The sequence below is a fragment of the Brassica oleracea genome, chromosome C7, assembly GCF_000695525.1.
Source record: "Brassica oleracea var. oleracea cultivar TO1000 chromosome C7, BOL, whole genome shotgun sequence".
NCBI lineage: Eukaryota > Viridiplantae > Streptophyta > Magnoliopsida > Brassicales > Brassicaceae > Brassica > Brassica oleracea.
Genome location: NC_027754.1, coordinates 32,644,300 through 32,667,048, shown reverse-complemented (window position 1 = coordinate 32,667,048; position 22,749 = coordinate 32,644,300). Strand labels below are relative to the sequence as shown.

General features: G+C 33.2%; 3 protein-coding genes across 4 annotated transcripts; 1 reads left to right on the top strand and 2 right to left on the bottom strand.

Annotated features, from left to right (window-relative positions):
- Positions 1-2,410: 2,410 nt before the first annotated feature.
- On the top strand, positions 2,411-4,290 carry LOC106305880. 2 transcript variants are annotated; one of them, XM_013742292.1, is made up of 3 exons: positions 2,411-2,636; positions 2,729-3,257; positions 3,723-4,290. In XM_013742292.1, exons 1-2 carry the CDS (start codon positions 2,501-2,503, stop codon positions 3,136-3,138), a joined length of 546 nt encoding a protein of 181 aa, XP_013597746.1. In that variant the 5' UTR covers positions 2,411-2,500; the 3' UTR covers positions 3,139-3,257; positions 3,723-4,290. The 2 variants fall into 2 exon arrangements, with proteins under 2 accessions (XP_013597746.1, XP_013597745.1); XM_013742291.1 differs by having other exon boundaries at positions 2,729-3,776; positions 3,852-4,246.
- Positions 4,291-7,409: 3,119 nt separating this feature from the next.
- On the bottom strand, positions 7,410-10,212 carry LOC106305879 (BTB/POZ domain-containing protein At3g26490). Its single transcript, XM_013742290.1, has 4 exons — positions 9,673-10,212; positions 9,491-9,560; positions 8,169-9,374; positions 7,410-7,953 (listed from the first exon to the last, which is right to left on the bottom strand). The coding sequence occupies exons 1-4, from the start codon at positions 9,729-9,731 to the stop codon at positions 7,564-7,566; spliced, it is 1,725 nt and encodes a 574-aa protein (XP_013597744.1). The 5' UTR covers positions 9,732-10,212; the 3' UTR covers positions 7,410-7,563.
- An 8,958-nt stretch (positions 10,213-19,170) lies between these two features.
- On the bottom strand, positions 19,171-22,520 carry LOC106304185. The gene is made up of 14 exons (XM_013740582.1): positions 22,210-22,520; positions 21,615-21,718; positions 21,426-21,537; positions 21,217-21,342; positions 21,024-21,128; positions 20,840-20,926; positions 20,637-20,752; positions 20,450-20,551; positions 20,248-20,361; positions 20,089-20,148; positions 19,889-20,009; positions 19,713-19,787; positions 19,575-19,610; positions 19,171-19,450 (listed from the first exon to the last, which is right to left on the bottom strand). Exons 2-14 carry the CDS (start codon positions 21,644-21,646, stop codon positions 19,337-19,339), a joined length of 1,200 nt encoding a protein of 399 aa, XP_013596036.1. The 5' UTR covers positions 21,647-21,718; positions 22,210-22,520; the 3' UTR covers positions 19,171-19,336.
- Between the last annotated feature and the right edge of the window lie 229 nt (positions 22,521-22,749).

The window sequence follows — 22,749 nt, the reverse complement described above, 5'->3', positions numbered from 1 at the left end:
TCAGAAATGGGATGACTAAAGACGTTTTATTAGGTTTAAACTGGAGGGTTACAAGAGTGATAGGAAAAGTGAAAGAGCAACAAGATCAAAGAATAACAAGATCAAAGAGATAGCCTAAAACCCTAGATCTAGCCGCTCAGTCTGTTCAATCGTCCAAAAGTCTCTTTCTTGTTGCTTCCCCTTACCTTTTTATAGGACTCCTGCCCCTGATGTCCTAATATCGTACTTCTTTGGGCCTTGATGTGAAAGGCCGAGTATACGGGCCTGGACAAGGCTCCCTCCAAGCCGGGCATTTTTGGTCGACTTACTCGACCGGCTAAAAGTACTCTAAGGTCAAGCCGATAGGTTTAGCCGCCAAGCCGACCAAATCGATCCGACTTGCTGGATTAGGGCATGTTATTCGATGGGCCTTGTGGAGGGGTGTAATCCATCTCCTAGAGTCATTGTTGTTATAAAATTGTTTTTTAAGCAAAAAAATAGTAACTATGTTCCATTAAACTAATCTCATATACTTTATGTCCCATTAGATTAATTATTTTCAAAATGGCAATAATACCCCTTAATTTCAATTATAAATTTGAAATTACAATTAACAAAATGTTTGTTAAATATTAAAATATAATAAATAATTAAAGTAATTAAAATAAAAAAAAACATTACAAATCCTCAAATAAAAAAAAAACTAAACCTACACTTTATGTCCCACGTTTTTTTTTATTTTATTTTTTCTGAAAAAACGTTTTTTCATATATGAAAAACTGAATATTTTCAAAACGATTTGTTTATTTTTATTTTTTTCTGAAATTTTTTTTTCATATATAGAAACTAAATATTTTCAAAACGATTTTTTTTATTTTTATTTTTTCTGAAAAATCATTTTTTCATATATGGAAACTGAATATTTTTAAATATTTTCTTTTCATATTTTTTGGAATTGATTATTCTTATCTATAAAATACAATAAGTATGTAGAACTCTGTTTTTACAAGTTTTTAGATTTATAGTAGTGTGTAGATTCCGATTTCTACAGGTTTTAGATTTATAGTAAATCTGTAGAACTCGTTTTCTACAGGTTTTTAGATTTATAGTAATGTGTAGATTTCGATTTCTACATGTTTTTGATTTATAGTAATCTGTAGATTCAATTTTTACAGATTTTAGAGCGATAAGTTAAGTGCGGAATGTGTAGTCTAAATATTTTTAGAGTACTATTAATTTTCGTAGATCATGTATTCTAAACATAGTGGATTCAATGGAAAAAGTGGATTTCATTTTCTACTTCATAGAATGTCAATTCTACTTTATGTAGAACATAATTTGAAATTATGATTTAAACATTTTTAAAATTGAAAAAAAATACCACTAAATTTATATGGGTATTTCATCGGTAGTTACTATTTTTTCAAATTTTTTTAGTTTGTAAAACTATTTATTTGATTTATTTTTGAAAATACTAAAAGACATTAGAGGTAAAAATGGTACAAAATAAGAATTAACCTAATGGGACATAATTACCATTTTTTGGTCTAAAAACGGTTTTCGCAAAAATTAAATACTACTATTATCGGTGTTCTAAAACGTGATAGGCACTTTTTACGTGACAGATAAATGTCTAGCGTCTAACTGTATACGTGGACGCTTAAATTGAACAAAGACGGATATATGATTTTACGTAAATTATCAATATAAAAATAATACATACATTAGTTTTATAAAAATAAACATAAAATACTGATCTTAAAAAAAAATCAATACCTAGAAATGATAAATTGTGTTAATATTTCAAAGTATATTTTTATTGATTTGGATTTCTTCTTTAGATTTGTCCCTTAAATATTCCCAAAATTATATAAGTATCATTTGATTAATCCAATTATTTAATATGTATTGACTTGATAAATAAAAGTATACAAACTAAAATATTTACAAATATTTACTACTAGCTAATTTAATAACTATACAATTCTTTTCACCCATAAATTGATCCATAGCATGATGTTCGAAACACATTAATTTTTCTAGGCCAAACTTTTAGTGAATTTGAGCTAACACTAAATTTTGTATTTTCCACCGAAATATAATATGGCTGAGAATGTTAATGAATACTGTTCATAGAATATAGCACTCAATACAAATAAAAAAATCAAAACCTTATCACAAATCTACTTATCTTAAATTTCTTTGTCTCAATATTGCTATATTTATTTTTATATAAATAATTATAAAATCATGTTATCTTATTCGGGGCGGGGGTTCCCCACCTTTCTATTAAAGAAATTAAAAAAGAAAAGAGAAGACTATGGCTTACGTAACTAATGGGTCCACCAAATTACAACCATACCCTTCGCTATTCTCTCTTCTCACCATTGTTTGTTTACATTTTCATAAATCAGTATAAATACGGTCTTAACGTTACTCATCACTTGGCTTGCACAGACAAACCTACCAGAAGAATCCTTTACTCTTCTTCTTCAAATCTCTCTATCTTCCTCTAGTAATTATGGTGACGAACTCCACAATCAAATTTCTCTGTAGCTATGGCGGGAAGATTTTACCTCGTTATCCCGACGGTAAACTCCGTTATAACGGCGGCCACACCCGCGTCCTCGCCGTCCCCCGCTCCATCTCATTTTCCGGTTAGTTCCCGCTCTTATTTGATTTTTTTTTTTTTTGGAAAACGATTTTGTGGAGAGAGAAACTAAGGCAGCGCGTGTCATGCGTGTGACAGAGCTAGCGTCGAAGATGGCTGAGATGTGCGGATCCGCCGTCACTATACGGTGTCAGCTCCCGACGGAAGATCTCGACGCGCTCGTGTCCATCACGTGCGACGAAGATCTAGCGAATCTAATCGAAGAGTACGACCTCGTTTCCTCCTCAGTGAAGATCAGAGTCTTCCTTAACCCGCCGAGATCTGCGAAATCGACGGCATCGCCTCCTCCGTTAGCTTTACCGTCGTCCACCACGTCATCATCTTCCTCCACTTCATCGAGTCCTAGATCTCCGTCGCTTTCAAAACCACCGCTACCTCCGTCGCCGCCGAGGTTAACGACGGTTAAGAATCAGTGCTACGGTTGCTACGTCCACCACCGTAGTTCGAGAAATATGTACCTCGTCCACAACGGCAATCACTGGCAATAACCCCAAGCCACAATCATCAGATGAATAAAAAAACAAAAATAAATATGAAAAATCGCATATATACTTAAAGAAAAATCTTCGTTTTATAAGTGTAAAAGAAAGAGAGATAAAAAGAAGGTGTACGTGATCTCTCTCTCTCTCTGTGACGATGATCGTCGCCATTAATGAAATCATCCTAAAAGCTTTTTTGTCTTGGTGACTTGGGTGAGTTCGTGTAATTCATTCTTCCTTTTCTCAATTGCTTCCGGTTAACGTTAACCGTTCCGACATATGTCATCCCCTGCCTTATCTACTTTTCTGTTGCGTTATTCTGATTTTGTCGCACCGTCACCGTTTGGCGGATGTCATTACACCTGTTGTCCGTTTCCGTGAATTACTTTTTTTTCTTTTAACAAACACTTTTTCTTAAGGTATTTCTTTTTATGGTTTACTTTTAATTAATATATATTTTTTTTTAAACATTTTTTTTTCTCGGTTTTTCCCACTTGCTTATTTTTTTGTGTGGCTTATAGGTTTTAATGTTTTGTTGGTATATTATAATTTCTGTTGAACTAACATCTTTAGTCACCCTTTGTCATCTGCAGGTAATCTCTACAAAAAAATTCAAGCCAGAGGCGTAACCGGTATACTCGTTTATGGTATGTATTCAAATTTTTAACTAAGAGGTATGTATTCTGACGTTTTTATTTTCTCTGATTTCTTTTATGGGGTAGATGAAATTCGAAAAAATGGGGATAAGCCTGAGAGAAGACAAAATCATGTTTGGGAATAAAAAGAGGAAGATGTGATAACGAATGATGATAAGATTCGATTTTTAATTAAAATGGGTCCCGAAATACAGCTGGTGCGGAGAAGGAAGTATAATACATTAGTTTCCGAAAATGATGTTCGTTGGATCTAGTTGAGTGGGAGAGGAGAAGACACCGAGTACGATTTAAATTGAGGAGGGAATAATGATGACCTAAAAACAGGGACGTGAACTTGTAGATATTTTTAAGGCAATGACTCTATTAGGCATTGTTTAGGAGCTATTACGAGGTGGAAATTAATTAGGCTGTATAACCCCAAATTAGGCACCGTATACAGAATATAGTGGAATTAATGATGACTGCAGTGATGGATGGATAATCGCTATACATACTTTTAAAGACATTCTCAAACTTCAGGCGGCGGTTATGCTATAAAGAATACTATAAATCAAAAAGGAGACTATAGAATTTGGGTTTAACTTAACCACTCAATTACATAAGCCAACATTCAATAGAATCGAACATAAGGGGGACCGGATTGATCTTGAGTTGACCATTCTAACAAGATGGCTGTTTGACTTTGTGATCATGGAATCATATTAAATTCTTTGGTCCACTTCGACACTTTAAACTAACTTTTTCTTTTTTTTATTACAAATTTCATTCATCTAACTTTCTTCGCTGCAAACAGGGAATTATCCATCCTCTTAAATCAAAAGCATAAACTACAATAACAAACCAAATTAATAAAGATATAGGTCTTCAAAGGAAGATGACTGCGAATCCAAGACAAAGCTTGGATGCGTCGATAGAGCATTCCCGACAAAATCGGACAGCTGAAACTTAGTCACATAATGTAACGTTGAAGGCCAACCCTCACCTGCGAGACAACACATGATAATCTTGGTTGCATCTTCTGGCCCCATACAGACCGCTACGCAAGATAACAAACCGGTGATAAAGTTGAAACTAATGCTCAGCAATGCCGAGGAAACATCTTCTTTCACAAGAAGAATGTATGGTAGAAAAGTACTCTCCTCCAGAGAAAAGAGAGAACGAAATAAATCCCGTCTCAATGAGTCCACATATAATATCTTCTTAAAAATATGATATGCCATTATACGCAAGTTAAAGGCCCCGATGAATCCACCAGAAATCCTTATAAAAAAAACCAACACCAATACTGCACTTATAATTAAAAACAATACCGTAGGTTTCAGGTTTGGATGGCTGGTTTGTGGGCTAGCAGATATTGTAGACTTTGTAGTCCAGGCCCAACTAAAAGACATTCTCGGCCCAACCCTAGACACACGATTGAGTGGGTATGACGGAAGTGAGAGGAGACACACGCCGGAGATGGGCCTGCCGCCGCCAAAGGAAAGACAGTGCATTTTAGAGCGTAGTGAGGTGGGACCTTCGGAGTAAACGGGTTCTTCAGCAAGACACAGTGGAAGAGCGGTACGTCGGGTCTCCTCGGAATCCCAGAGAAGAGGACCGTTAAAACATGTGTTTGTCGAGCTGGATCTGGTGAGACTGGTCCGGGAGGAGCTCGTCTTTAGCAAGAAGTGAGCTATCGGAACTGAAACCCTGCAGCACGGTGGAGTCCCACTTACACAGGGTGAAAGAGTATCACGACCAACTTGATACGAAAGAGACAGTTGAGCTGGTGGAAGACCATGTCGACGAGACATAGATCTAGAGATCCGAAGATGGTTGAAGCTGACAGACATGATGACGAAGTGAGAAGACCCCCAAAAGACGGGTCTGGTGGTCAAAACACTGAATTGAAAACTCCGAAGACGGCGCAGAGAAGAACACGATGAGGAACGAGCAGAAGAGGGTGACGAGCACTGGACGGAGCAGAGGGCCCGACGCCGGCGGCCGAAGGCCTCACCGACGTTGAGGAAAATGGAGGCTGATGGCTCTTCGATAATAGTGCCTGAGAGAGTTTTGAAATTAGGGCAAACTACCCTATAAAGAAAACTATAAAACAAAAAGGAGACTATAGAATTTGGGTTTAACTTAACCACTCAATTACATAAGCCAACATTCAATAGAATCAAACATAAGGTGGACCGGATTGATCTTGAGATGACCATTCTAACAAGATGGCTGTTTGACTTTATCATCATGGAATCATATTAAATTCTTTGGTCCACTTCGACACTTTAAACTAACTTTAACTTTTGATCACAGACATGGCAAAAACCAACTCAATATGCTGACTTGTTCAGCATTGAATCTTTTTTTCTAATTTCTTTTTATTTAAACCTCTCTAATATTCTATTAATTCGAACGAGAATCACAAAACCATGGATCAAGATCTTGATAAATTCCCAAAATTTGAAATCATCCGACATGGTTGATTACTCCACCATGAACTTGCTTAATATGTGCAGTTTAGCATTTCATTTGTTGTGTTCTGAAGCTGTTTTAAAAACCTTTTTACAGTTTATATACCTGATGCAATCTTGAACATGAAGAAGAATCTAGAGAAATGCTTGATGTTTCTTAAAGTTTCTTGAATCTCTTTTTGAGTCTATATGAATGTTGCTTAGCAGGATTCTTAATGTGACTGCCAACAATCTACCCGTACTCCCTGAAAGCATAGCACATTGCAGTTTGGTTCTTGTCTTTTATTGTAAATGTTTGAATAGTTTCTATTTTTGTCCTGACATTTCAAAGATCCTGTTTGGGATCGATTCTATACTTAGGCCACTTGTTAAGCAAGACGCAAGTTTCAACAACTTGCCTTCATTACCTACAAACATTGGATATGGAACACAGAATCTGGAGAGATTATCAATCCAGCTGAAGAAACATCGTTACTTTCTAGCTTCAGTAACGAAATGCCTTTTCTAAAGCATCTTGACGAACATATAAACGAGATCAATGGGATTCCAAATCCCATCAAGAGATTAACGAAACTCGAGGTTCTAAACCTAAGCAGCAATTTTACAACTTAATCGGTTTCATTGACTCAATCACAGACCTAAAGAACATGAGGGAGCTTGATTAAAGGAACAACCATTTTCAAGCGATAGCAGACTCGTTTTACAGGCCAAAGAAGCTGGAGAAATTTAAGTTGGACTAGAACCCGATACGGATATCGTCTAAATAAGTGCCTAACCAAGGATCTAAAGCGGTTATTGAATTTGTGAGGAACATATGGACGGAGGTCCAACAAATGATCGGTGTTGAGGCTGAGCGACATGGAGATGAAAATGGGTGGGTCTCATGGGGAACCTCCATGGTTATTAATCTTGTTTCTGGTGTGACTCAGACCATTGGATTTTAAGGAGAACCTGGTGATGATGGAGATAAGAAGCCTCTAGAATCTCATTATATCAACAAATCTGAGTTCTGCTCGAGTTTTGTTTTTCTAATTTCCGGGTGGGCTTTTTGCAAACACATCATTACCTTGTTTACGGTAGTTTGTGACATAAGAATATGTTTTTTTTTTAACTTGAAGAATATGTTTCTTTCAAATACATTTCTCTTTTCTCAAAACCAATAAAAAACTGATGTACATATTTTCTTTATTATTCTCTTTTACAATGTGGTATGAGAAATGAATTTTCCAAAATCAAATAAGCTTTCAAAGAGACAATGAAAAACACTTGACTTGAGTGACAAGAAACCAGTAGAACAAAAAATCTCCCACCATCTTTTCTTTTCAAATCCGTTGGCTTAAACTCCTGCTGATCGACAATAACTTGCAAAACATCTTCTTAGGTTGCCTTGGGATAGAGCACAACGCCATAAATCTCGAAGGAGTGCTCTGAAATCCCCCGTTAGGTTTAATTTCAACTCTTTCTAGATCTGCATCTTCTTCTCTTCTTGTTGTAAAGCTTCTTCTCAAAACTGCTGTCTCATTATTTGTGATATTGTTTGTATTTGTAACAATCGCAGCTCGGGCTTGCTCTACAAAGAGGATTTGCACAATCACTCTCAGTGGAAGCAGCTGGTTCTGTGCAGCGTTCTTGCTTGCTTCTACTGATAGTTTCTTGCAGTCCAAGATTCTGCATAACCTCTTTCTTTCAATCTTATCAATCTCCTGGTGAACCTGAAAACAGAGAGGGTGTGAAATATAACAATCAATGCACTGGTGTCTCAAATTATTTTTAAGCCCTGTTCTAAAAATATTGACCGTATATTTAACAATGTAATGAAATAGTTTTAAAAGTTAATAGTTATATTTATATGTGTTTAAAGTTTATTTGACAGTTTCACTTGCACATGCTATTAGAAGACCCTGAATTTAATTGTGACATCGTTTACCTGAAGATAGATATCAATCGCTTTGTACAAGTCGTCATGACTGATCCTTGAAAGTTCAGGTATAGATTCAGCCAACTCAACAAAATTTGACACGGTTAAGTTCACATCTCTAGCAACCTCTTGAAGATAAGAATCAACAAGCTTTGCTACTTTAACCAACAACGGAGGAAAAGAAGAAGAAGACAGAGAGCCTCTGATCTCTTGTATCTCCTCCATGTTTTCTTCTGAACGAGATCTTCTATGTTGTGTCATTGTTGGTCTTCTCTCAGGACTGATCTGAGACAGAAACTGCTTCACCATCATCGTCACAACATCCACATCGTATAACATACCTGACTTATCCGATAAGGGTATCAACAGCTCGCTTACCGTTGCCTTATCAAGTTGGTTCCCTGCTTTTACCGCGAGTTCCATTTTCGAAGTAGGCGAAACGTTCATAACGTTAACCGTCTTCAGTAGCTGAAGCAAGAAGCTACAAGGAACAGCGGATCTTTGGGTTGGTAGAAGGGAGATAACCGATTCCAAAACCGGAGAACATTCTTCAATGCTTGGTAGCCATTTAGATGCATAGATTCTAAGAGCATTACCGATTAATCTCGGAGAAACGTTCCGGTTCGACGACTTTATAGCCACCATTGTTCTCTGGTAAAGATCCAAATCCAAATCAGCTAAATCTTCACCCCACCACCGCGAGTTCTCTGCCTTACCATTACACAAGCTTTCATCTCTTCTTCTCCTTGACCGGTTTCTCGACAACCCTGTCTCCATTACGTTCGCGAAATCGTCACCCGGAGATGCATTTACACTGTTGGCTATCGCCTCGATGCAACGGCTAGTGATGCCAAGATCTTCAGACCACGAAGGTAAAGCCTTCGTGGTCTGAAGAGCAACAAGTGAGTCTCTCCAACTCTTGAAAACGCAAGAAGTCAAGAAATGTTCGAGTCTTTGGACAAGATTCTCTGTCTCTCCAGGCTCGACTTCTTCAGTCATGCCGAGATACTCCGCTGCACATCGTACCGCGACTACGTTGTGAGCGCTGAGAGTGATCGTGATGCCGTAACAGAACTTAGCACAGAGCTCAAAAGCCTCTGTTTCGCCGGGGAAATCAACGAGTTGGATTACTTTCTGGTCTTGTGAGGTTTCGGGTTCTTGTGATTGTGAAGAGACTAGGTTCTTTAAACGCAAGCATTTTGATAACATCGGAAACTGAAATATAAATTGCGCCAAAAGAATAAAAATCAGAAATCAAATATTGAAAATATTTTTTTATTATTATAAAAAATCTTGAAAATGTTACAATGAAAAAGTGGAATTTTTATTACCTTGTGAAGATGATATTTGGTGGATTTTACTTGGATTATAAGATCATTCAGTAGATCAGAAGACACAGACCTGAATTTTTTTTCAGACAGAACAGTTAAAAAAGATCAGAAATTGGTCGGAACAATTTAACAAAAAATTTCGAAAATTCGAGAGAGAAAGAAGATTGAGTTCTTGTGTTCACCTTACTGCTTCCACAGTGTAGAATGTATCAGGCCGAAACCCTAGTTCCATAAACTTCATTTCCGGTTTGAAGAGTGAGTCGCCGGTAAAGTCGGTTCCGGTTCGCCGGAATAAACTTGATTGTGGGTTTTGTCGAAACCGGGAATTGGTGTATGTCAGAACAGAATCGCCTCCCGGAGATCTTCAATTTTTGTCTGAAATTCTAGTAACCGGTGGATTTACTACCGGAGAATGGTAAAGGTCGCCGGAAACTGAAAAAAATAAGAAGAGTCCGGTGGAGCTACGACGACTGTTGGATGATCAACAGCTAAAGTATCGCTAATCACAGGGAAGAAACTTTGATTTGAACAAAAGAACAATCATTTCTCTGAAAATTTTGATGTTCTTAGTTACAAAAAAAAAAAAGATTTGATGTTCTTGTCGGAAAAACGAATGTGAAAGACTCTGAGTTGAGAGTGTACAACAAATAAGAATCTGTTACACACAAATTTATAAACGAGTGGTTTTGTAATAAAATAGTTTATTTTTATTGTCAGATGTAATTTTTTAAGGTTTAGCTGATTACTTTGAGAAATGATTAGCTTTTTTGTCACACCACCTGAGAACTTTCGTATAATCAATTTCAGCAGAAAGCACAAAGTATAGATATAATATTATTTAATTGAAATTTACAGATCAAAGAAAAAAGCTAAAGTAATAATAGACGATGATGATATAATGATTTTTTTATGTTGTATGGTTGATATAAACTGAAGTTGTAGTGACATATTAATTAAGTTGTAAAAAATGTCTAGCTTTTTACCCTATATTAATGGATTTTATACAAGTAAAGATTTTTACATTTAAAATATAAAAGATTGAATAAACTTTTATAAGCTAAGAGAGATGTGAAGCGGTGTGATGCATCATTTTTGTGTGACAACAGGCGGTGTGATATTTCTTTGTATGAGAAAGTGAGGTGAGTGAGCTTAATCGGATTTTGAGGGTTCGCAAGAGAGATTTGAAGCGGTGTGTGGCAAAGATTTACTACGCCTAATATCCATTTTCAAAGCTATGGTTAGGCATCAAGGCTTGGATCGAGTATTTTGGATCTTGATTCTAATTTTTATAACATCGTAAATTTTATTAAAGCAAATTTGTAAATATAAATCTGGTAGATTTCAATTCTAATTTGTACCACATCCTAAAACAATAACGTAATCATATATCATTTGGTTCAGATTGTATTTATTCGATTAAGATATATCTAATGTAGAAGACAAAATTTTAAAGGAAAACATAAACAATAGAATTTTTCTTTAATTGAATAGAGATTAGTCAAACATTCATCAAGTTAATGAATGTCAGCAAATTGTTAAATCAAGCATAAAAATAAACATTATTTGTAAACAATATGCATTAATTTATAGATAGAATAGAGTTATAATTTAACAAGCAAATTATGAATTACTTATTTATACATAAGATATTTAAAATATTTATTTAAATTTTAATACTTATTTTTATATGTCATATATATCAAAACAAATATTAAATTGAGTATTTGAAATACTTATGTATGTTTCAAATATATATGTTGAGTCACTGAATATTAGTTTCAGATTTTTTAGTTATTTTTTGGATTTGGTTAATAACAATTCAGGTTCAAATATGTTCTATAACATCTTACAACATCCATCCAGATACTTTTGTATTTCAGATGAGATAACATACTGAAATTTTGGTTCAGATTCGATTTAAATTTTGGATCTCGATTTTATGCTCAAACCTAGTTAAGGCATTTAGTAGATGTAGAGTCCATAATAAAAACATAGGGTTGAAACAATTGAAAGAGTTTCATTTTAGTTACTTGTATTTTGATATAGTGAAATATAAAAGTTATAAATTATAAATAAAATTTCAATAAAAAATTGTTTAAAAATAATAAAATAATAAAATATTGAATAAATCCTAAATTACTATAATAAAGTTATGTTATAAACTATAATTTTGAAATAATATTTTTTATTTATAAAACTTGTCTAGACAATTTTTTTTAAAGTAAATTTTTAACAGTGACTCCATTATATTTGCGACTCAAGCAAATCTTAAATCCTCAAAAGTTAGCCACTACTAAGTTCACAAGCGGCAGTATCTTCGTTCTCATTCACAAAGTTCAAGATAGACATTCGGATAAGTGTACTGATTAGTTGCCAAGATGTCTTCTTCATTTACAGTGTATATCCCATTAGTTGCCAATATGGCTTCTTCGTTTACAGTGTATAACCCAGTTTTTGATTGTCTCAATTGGTGAAGACCGATAATTGTTGAGATTCGAGAGTGAAAACCCATACTTTTGTCGTCAGTTATAAACTTATAATATTAAACGGTAATTGCTTTTAAATTAAAATGAAAAAAAAAACTGAAACACCTTTCATTATTTCATCATTTTACTATGTATTCTTTTTGCCAACCATTCCTTTACTGTCCAAAACTCAGCATTTAGCATGATTGCCTTTAGCTTTTTCCTTTTGATATCATGAAATGTTTGTTTTTCCTACTAATCTCATGGATCCAATAGGTTATGTATTTCTCTCTTTACGATCTAAGGTTATGTATTTGAGAGAGACCCCATCTAATAAAACCCCATTTATTTTCTTTATTTATATTTTGCTATCTTTTTCGTAGTCAGGCAATGTTCGTACGAAGTCAGAATATTAATAATTTAAAGATGATGATTGTTCCTCATATGATGAAAAGATTGAAAACCATATATGATTTGTTGTTATTTAATCAAAAGAAAATGCATTTTATCCCTTTGTATTGGATTTCAAAGCATGACATGTGGTGTGTAGATAACTTTTCCATGTTCATAGAATGATGGAACAATTTACGTTTTGTAAAAAAGATCTTTATTGATATAAAAATATATTGTTGTTATTAACGTTAGTTTAGTTGTGGAAATGCAAATCCAGTAGTTTGACTAAGGGTTCATTAATACTTCTACACCGGGAGGTCTGGGGTTCAAATCCCAGAAAACGCAAATTATGCAGATTACGGAGAAAAAAGTTACAAGAAGTCTTCAGCATGGTGTAGGGCGTATCATCGAACATGGATCTCATAGGGCGTATCATCAAACATGGATTTCATATGGCGGGTAGGAGTGACGCAGTCAGACATGTATTTTTATATGGTGGTAAAATTGTCGGATGTAGAAACGCCACTGTAATATTTCTCAGCGTTGTAATGACATAATTAATCAGACGTTAAAAAAAACGATAGTTTAGTTACCGTATATTCTTCCAATTGCATAACTGATCATATAAAAAGATAGTAAATGATACTTAAAATAAACTATATATAGTGTAGATCTTTTTACAAAAAAAAAAACTATATAGAGTGCAAGTTGAAAAGAAACAAAGGACAGCTAAATTTAAGTGCGTTAATTTGTTTCAACGAATGAGATCAAGATCGATCATGGAGTATCCATCTTGGATTTTCTATCTGACAATTAATGAGATAATACTAATAATTGGAAAAATCTTATAGATTGTATTTTCGTGACTACAAAAGGCAAAGCGCCATGTGATTATCCATCGTTTTTCTATCATTGCATAGTCGACGCCGTTTGTTTTAATTCATTCTTTTTATTTCTTACTCAAATAAATAGGATTTTAAACACAGTTTCAAGTGTTTTTGTACTTCAAATATAATCATCACTTTGCTAAGTGTTAATTTATATAAGGAAAGTTGAGAGATGAGATGAGTTTCCTTTAATAAAACAGGATTGGTATGATGAAAGTGGTATGATTAGCGGAAACTAGTAAACCCAAAGCTAAATTATATTAACATGTTATACCAATAAAATCATGACTCACACATAAGCAAATCTATTCTATTAAAACTGAAATACAAAAATAATACTTGCATAATTTTAAGTGGTTTCTTACAGATTTTCATTCATTTTTAACTAATTCTAACTACTTTATTTATTGTTTTCTCTAATTAATTCGATAACATGTATTACAAAGTACAAAACATAAATTACTTATTTTAAGTATTTTATTACATCTATTTTTTCACTCTTTATACTTTATTAATTGATTTTACTATAATAATTTGAAATTATTTATTTTTACATGTTAACCTACTATAATAATTTGAAATTATTTATTTTTACGTGTTAACCATAATAATTTCACATGTTTGAATGAAATTGTTTCATTCACGACAAAAATTCAAACCGTTTAACAATTTTTTTTTTACAAAATCAGTTAGACATTGGCATCTAAATACCCATTCAAGTACAACTCGATTTTTTTGAATATCATGTTTTTAGGTTTTAAAATTATTTATTCGGATATTATAAATTTCCGGACGGGATCGAGTCAGATCCTTCTGGGTGTGAGTAGATTCGTAGAAACCTAAAAAATATCCAAATAACTTATTTAATTAGAAAAGTCATTATACAATTTATAAAAAAAAAAAAAAAGTCACACGGACGTGCAGATCAAGTTCTAGTATTTATTAAAATGGTGTTAATGTTTTGTTATGAAGCAAACTTTAGTAACTAAATCGATGAAAACGGCGATCTTTGATTAAGCAGGCAGGTATAAGTCACCCTCAAATAGGTCTACTTTTCTGTTTAAGAAAGCCGCTGAAAAATGTGGTTGGCTCCCCACAGTTGTAACCAATCAGCTTAGGATTCTATTTTTGTCATATCGCTTTGATTAATCGTCTCAGCGTAAGTCGTCTATTATATATCATTAATTTTTCTCCAATAGTTTTGCAACATCAGCATGTCAAATTATGAAAGAACGTGATAGTTAGCTTACTATACGTGTCCCTCTGGAAGCAAATGATGGTTCTGAAATGCCTACGTTTCACTTCTAGTGGTGCGGTTTGTCACTTCAAGAATTCAAGAACTTAAGCCTCAAATTTGTCTTTTTATCGTTAGTTATTATATATGCCTCGTTTGACGAATCGTAAGATCTCTGTTTGTGCCATCGTTTGGCAATCTCTTCCTTGTTAGGTTTAAACTATCCCTTCTTCCTAAATGGAGATTGATAATTAATTAATTATCTTATTTAAAAATTAGTTTGCCAAAAAATATAAATAAATAGGATCAAATTATGTTAGGAATCGTTGACAAAAAAAAACTATATTAGGAATCTCACATATACATAAAATCACCCGTGATTAGCCACGCATTTTATGAGATATTATATTACAAATATGAAATATAAATTAATCCACTACTTGCAAAATGAACTTAGATAAAAATGGGGTCTAATTTTACAGAATAGACGTATAAAATTTCATCCTTTCTGGCGAAACAACATAGTTCTTTAAACCGGTCCATCTACACATATTAATAAGCTAATAGGTCGCTGGCTGAGTAAATTAATATTTTATCCTAACAATCCAATGATCAATTATGTTTATCTAGAACTCTTGCAGTTAAATCATATATAGAGTAACAAAAATTAATTTGGTTGGATTCTCTGCCAAAATTTATGAGGTTCTTACGAGAAACAACTAGTGTTATCAGATCACCTAACTTTGAATAGGTTTGCAGTTATTGCTGTACGTATGCAACTACATGCAACAAATAGTTGAAAATGGCGTTAATTGTCTCCAAAATTAGGGTTTTGTTTATATTTAGTCAAACCCATGAACAGATAATGCGGGACAAGGAAGAAACCAGATTTGTTTTTGGTCTTATTGACAAATATGAAGATGAAGTTAATTACCATAATGGTTTTTGTCTAAGGTTTGTCTACAAGAGAGGAATCATATTCCCACTGGGACCGTGCCATACCACCACAAAACACACTTTGTCTTTGCTACAATTAATTTTGGTCCCGATTTTCTCTATCGTTTACATATTATTTCATTTCATTTTCCCTCAATTGATTTGTTTTTAGTCAGGATATAATTTAATATTTAATTAAAGGTGATAAGAAACTTCTTCACCACAAAAAGGTGATCAGAACATATTTTATTCCAATGAAATAAAAAATTACCGGTTTATTTTTAGTAAAAACAGTAAATTTTAGGACACTGTAATGTAAATTGGGCAAAAGCTATACAATCCACAAAACATTATCTATCTGTAAAGTGATTTTTGACTGTAAAGTGATTTTTGAAAATTTATTTACATGTCATCACCATATTATTCTCACAGATAAAATGACACGACTTCTGAAAATATGACATGACATCAAATTAATTGTGACATCAACAATTTCATTTATGTAAATTTATTTTATCAGTAAAGTTTATAAAATATGCTAATAACTCATATATCATCATTAACATTAATAAAAGTAAACTAATAATATATTTAATATATAAATATTTTCATAGATAGGAAATATAGAAAACTTAGATACATATATTTTCAAAATTAATTAAAAGTATTTCTTAACAAATGCATTATTAAGATATATATTATTAACAAAGTCAAAATTTTTAGATAGTTATGTATTTGAAAATTTAACCAAAACCTATTAAATGGTGTAAAGAAACAATTAATTTAAATTTCCATATTATAAACTTATTTACTTTAATCACGATAATGTATCTAAGTTGAACGATTGACAGTTGATTTATTAGATTAATTAATAGATTATGTTTAGTTTAATGATCTTATATAAATCAAACAAAAACCATATTTTATTGAATTTATATATTTAGATATTAAATAAATATAGTTATCAAATGTAATATAATTGTTATTTTTAGAAAATATAAATTGAATTTCTATTGAAATTTAACTAAATCTAAATAAATTAAAATTAAAATAGCTAAACCAAATTTCAAATGATTGGTTTTATGGATTTAATTTCTTAAACTAATAAAGTTAAAATCTAAAAGTCAATTACGTTTATTGTCGATTGAAAATATACGAAAATTATTATAACTGCGTAATACTCATGAAACCCTCCTAGTTCTAAATAGAACTCAAATAAAAGAGAGGTAAAATTGATGGGTTGGTGTTTAGTGTTTTCAAAAGTTGCCCCGGTGTGGGTTCTAGTTGTCTTTCTATTGGCTTGTGTTTCTGGAGATTTCTTGTTCTTCTGCCAGCTTGTAGTAAATTTTGTATTCTTTCTTTGAATGAAATTAATAATTTGACGGAAAAAAAATGGATGGGTTGGTTAAGGGAACAATGAAAGAAGCAATTCATATTTATAAATCTGATTGTTTTGTTTTCACTTTATTTCACTCAATGTACCATTACATAAGTCCCACTATGTCTCCCAGTTTTATTTCTTTCATGATGGTTGTATACACAGTGCTGGACGAACAATTAATTATTTGTTTTGTTTTGTTTTCACTTTTCAGTGAGCCATATGGAAATGTTTAAAAGCATGATTATTGAGGGGTTCTTATGGTGGAGTTTTTATCGAAATATAAGAGTCCGTCTCTTAACTTTTAACTAAAAAAACTAAGAACCGGTTCTTAAATAAGAGTTTCAAGAACCGGTTCTTAGCTTTTTTAATTAAAAGTTAAGAGACGGATTCTTATATTCTGCTAAGAACCTCACCCTAAGAACTCCCGATAATTATGCTCTAATCCTTCATTGTGAGACAAGTTTAAAATTACGTTAAACATTACATTTGAAAGGCTCTCCACCAATTCGTTTTCTCAGCTTTCTTTTTCTCTCCGCAAACCCTGATCTTTCAGAGAGAAATATCTTTTGTTTTCCGATCTAATAGTCGGCTTTTCACTATATGAGAATCACATTGATTGAACTAAAGATGAATATCGGATACTTCATAACCATAGATTTTTGTATTTATTGAACGGACGACCTAAAAATCTAAGTCATCGTCGACCATTATTATATGATATTTGTGAAAACCTACCGGATAAGTTCACTGGTCCTCGTTTTAAGTGATTCAAGACAACAAAAGTCCAAGGCATCACCTCCTTCCAAATTCCAATATAATATCTTTGTTTATAAAATAAAGATATTGCATTGCAAGAAATTTATTACGTACTACAATTTATTCATCCTTAATATCTCCTTGAATTTAGTTTCTAACACAATACCAGTAACCCTAGACTATTACAAGCACATAAACAATAGAAGTTACAACACTATATATGCTATGCTACAGTTGTATATTTCAAGTATTGGTCATTAACGCGTGGTTAATGTAGGCTCGTTAACGTTTAAATGGACCTTAATTAAGTAAAACCTCAATTCAAGAGCCAGCCCAAAAACTAGAGAAGGTAGGGCCACGTTTCAATCGGATACACTTATCATCCATCTGAACCGGAAAATTGTTTAGATCACGGTTCAATATGGTCGAAACCGGATCAAATATGGTTCAATAATTTAGTTCAATATATTTTAATACTATATAAGTTATAAAATAATATTAGTAAATATTTAAAATATAAATAAATATCAAATATTGTAAGCATAAACTATTTTTTTGTTTATATAGTTGGTTTATGAAATTTTGGATGGTTTAAATAGTTTTTAATAGCTTTGAGAGACTAATCTTGCTACCTGACATGTCCATGGACAAAACCAGTTGTTAGATCCACCCCGACTACATATCCAGTTCATGGTCGGACATCGGATCGGTCCGGTTTTAAAAACAATGGTTGTAGTTTACTGTGTACACATTCGAGATTTCTTTAGCGGCTGTGAAGTAAGAGAGGAGGGTATACAGTCGTAATTTGATCTTGTCGGAATTGTAGTCTTAAAACTAGAGGTAATTTTAATATAACGTGAAAGACAGAAGTTTTAAGACTACAATTCCAACAAAGATACCAACAAAAGTTAAAAATACTTGGTGAGAGAAAAATAGTCGCTTAAGATGTTAAAACACTGTTGTGATTCCAGAAACGGTACAACTCAGATGCCTAGAGGTAATTTTGATATTTAACTTCTGTCTTTCACGTTATATTTTATGATCTCCAAAAGAATGATATGAGGAAGATTGAAATCAGAGGTAGACCGGACCACTGGTTCAATAATAACAAAGAGCGTCATCTACTTGGAGACTTGAATTAGTATTTTGTACCTCTAATGCATAATTCTTTATGTGTTAGTTTAACAACACCTCTTCTTTTTTTTTTACTTTATAATCAGATGAGCTGAAAGCCTGAAAAGTTATAACTTTAATTGGAAAGTCATGCCAAGTGTTAATAACCAGACAAATCGTTCATGCAGAGTTTTGTCGTACTTTCAAGTTTGATGTTACTTATGATCATCAGGGCCATTTGTACCAATATCAACAGCAAATAAAACAAATTGCAAACTCTATCAAACCTGAGAAGTGGGTAACATCTTTTGTTGTTTAAATCAATGCAGGAGATGTTATACTCTTGCAGCAGTATCACAGATTATCCATGAATAATTTTACATCAAGAAAATTTATATTCGATATGAAATGACTCTAAAATAAAAAACTTATTTGCCTATTGTTGAGACTTCAAGTGTTTTTTTTTTTTTTTTTTTTTTTTTTTTTTTACTTCAAGTGTGTTTCAAGAATAAAAGAAACAAAATATATGTAGTTCCTTTTACATAATTACATTGTGTATGTATTTGGATATGTGCTCATTATAATCATAATCCCCATATCAACAATCTAGTTTTTAGCCTTCTTCCTGGAATGTTATCTGAACACGTTTTTCTATTCAGTCCCTCCTCTGTTTTTGGTTGTTTAATTAAGTGTAGAGTTTGAAGACGCAGGTGCAATTTCTTTCAGATACTTCTTCTCTGATCGTGCCATTCTTTTCTCAAATATTGTCCATTCCATATGACATCTTTCCCTTACCTAACCAAAACACATATATTTATATATATCAGTTATAATCAATAATCTTGGTAAACAACCCGATAAATCAAGACCTTATATAAGTAGATACAAGAAGATAGTCATGAGTTTTTGGAGTTATTACCCCTTGGAACGCAGATTTCCCATCTTGAGAGGTTCCCTGGTCAATTTATTAAGAGATTATCTCATGTTTAAAACCATGACCAATCAAGCTGTAGTAATTAAGTATATAATGGTAAATATTTTGATCGTTTATTTTTACCTGGGCTGCTAAAGAAGGAATCTTTTGATGAATAATCCATTGAGAATCCACAACACCAATCTTCTCATGCGCAGGCTGTTACATTGTATTATATAAATATGATTTTCTTAGTTTCCAAAATGTTTTGTGAAAATATATATACACACATATGAATAAAGTTACATTAGTATCTTAACCTCGACACATTTCCTTAGCGCAAAGTCAAGACCCCAACCATGAACCAAATCATTCTGAAGCATATGCCACACGCAGCGCCAAGAATCTCTTGAGAAAACCGGAGCCATAATCTCTATAAACCTAACAAGTAACATTGTAGTAAACCATGAGGTCAAGAAAGATAAGAATATTTTAGTATGAATGAAAAGGTGATCAATACCCTGCACATGGAGGTAAGTGAGGGTCCTTGCAGTGGCCTGGTGCCCCACCTTCGACTTCTCTGGTGAAAGAATTTGTCAAGAACACAAACTTTGCTTTAGTTTTGTTTGCATTTTTTTGCAATGGACTTTACATTTTTTTGTGAATGTTAATTTCTTACTTGTGAACTTCGATTCCTGGTATTCTCTTTGTTATCCTCCATGTGATCTTTTTTCTTGATTCAACAGCGGGTTGCGAAATTTCTAGACCGTGTTTCTTTACAATCTTGATGTACCTGCAAGACGAGTTGGCTTTCTTAACATTTTCTTTTTAAAATTCTTGGAGTTAATAGTAATAAATCAAAAGAAAACAAAGAGACTCACTCTTCTGCATCAAAGTTTTCAACGCCGAGGTCTTCATCCCAAAGGAATATATATTCATATGGTGCTATAATGTCAGGATGCAGAAACCTTTTAGCATACCACCTTCAAAAGTAACATATGCCAGAGAGATGTTTTTAGATGTGGGAAAAGGTAGAAACATAGTTAAAAAGAGGGAATGTTTTGTTACCACTTGGTTTGTTTAGGTACACTAACGTGTATAGCTCGTTTAGACCATTCAAATTCATCGTATTCCGAAGTTCTTCCATCGTAATGAAACAGAACAACAGTGAAGTTATCTGAGAACTGTTGAGAGAGAGTCAAAGAGCTTAGTTTCTTTTTCTGCGGAAAGATAAGAAGAAAAAAAGGTAAGAGAGCAAAAGAGAGATATACTTTCTTGATGCAAGCATCGATGTTTTTCCTCTGTTCATAAGCAACGGTAAAAGCAACAAGATACTTAGGCTTCACCTCCGGTAAATCCTGAAGAAACGGAAGAAAACATGATTAAGATAAGTTAAAGATTCATATATGTCTAAAGATCATTACAAAACCAGGACACTATATAGTAATAACGTACATCTTTAGGCAATCCCCACAATCTTCTTAAGTATAGATCTGATTCAGCTTCAACAAAACTTGGAGGCAACATCTCTGCACCTCGAGGATTTGATGGAACCCAAATCTGCATAAAATGCACCACTCTTGTAAGCTCATCCACAAAACACTCAAACTCATGATCATTCATGTTAAAGTGAAGAAACAAAACACACCTTATGAGATGATGCATCACTTGACTTAGGCCCTTTTGATGGACTCTTTCTAGATGATATCTCTTGTTTCTCAACTTCTACATATATAGTATTAACCATAGGAAGTATGCTTGATGGAAAATTCATCTGCAAGAAAATAAAAAAAATGTTTACCAAAATCACACCAAATTCACTTGTTGTAGTAAAAGAAAGTAAAATGAAAAGCTTACTTTAGTCAGTGACAAAGCAGGGAAAGATATGCCTAATAAAAATCCGATAACTATTCCTGCGAAAGTTGCTATTAGGAACATTATGCCACCATTTGTCTTTTTACTAATCGAACTGCAGAAAAAGACAATAATATGAATCTCTTCTTCCAAATAGAACTTAATCTTTAATTTCTGGTCAAAGTCTCAAACCAGCGTAGTGAATTTTCTGTTCGGTTTGCCATGTCTTCAAACTGGTTAAGTTCACAAGAAACAATTTCTTTCAATGGAGGCTTCAATCTCCGAGGCTTTACTATCTGTGTTAACAAAAAAAAAGAGATAAAAGTAAAATAAAAGGAAGCTTATCTTTAAATTCAGATCAAATTCTCAAAAACTACTGACTCTTGCATAAACAGAGTCACCAGAAAACATATTCATTTCAGACATTTAGCAAGAAACGAAATTAAGAATTTTTTTCAAAAGATTGAATACTCTTCAAGAACGATTAACTCAAAAGATGAGATTCGTTTCATTAAATATAAGAGTTTTGAGCTTTCAATCATATCAAAATTTACGTACCCGTAATTAACAAAGTTATTAAGACAAAGAAAGTTCACAAGTTATGATCGGAAAGTAAACTGAAAGAGACAGTAATTTCTAGATTCAGACACAATACGGAGTTAGCAAGATTACAGAAAGACACGTTAACTAACTCTTTGATCAAGAAGTTTTTTAAAAACGACTTTTCTTTAAGTTGGATTAAAAAGATTTTGAGAAACAATTAATATAATTAATCAAATAAATTTACCAGGAGAGAAGAGTAAAAGAAAAACAATCTTAGACAGTCTTCGTGTTCTTCAAAGTAAAACTCGATGAACTGATCTGAGAGATGTAATGAATGTTTGTTCTTCGCGGGTTTTAATAAAAACGACTGAAAAAAAATATAAAAAGAAGAAAATGGGGAAGAAGTTGTCGTCAGGTGTTACGCGGGACAGGGGATTGCGTGAGAGAAGGAGTTGACTTTTAAGACCGTCGTGGAAGGAGGGTGCCTCTCACGAAGCAGCCAGACTGGACGACGGTGTAGTCAGTCCACGGCCTCTAATTAATTGTCCACGTGGAAATATGTAAGAGGATCATTTTTGTGATTCATGGGTCGTGACTCATGTGCTAAAATGGAATCAAAATTCACATTCTTGAATGGCATTATTGCCCTTTTATGAATATACGAGGATTCTTAGGTGAAGTGGAGACGACGAAAGCATATGTCGTTGATACAATTATAGTAAAGATTTCGTGCGATTTGTGACCATCCTTTGGAGAGATAGTGGTGAGGGGGGGGGGGGGGAGC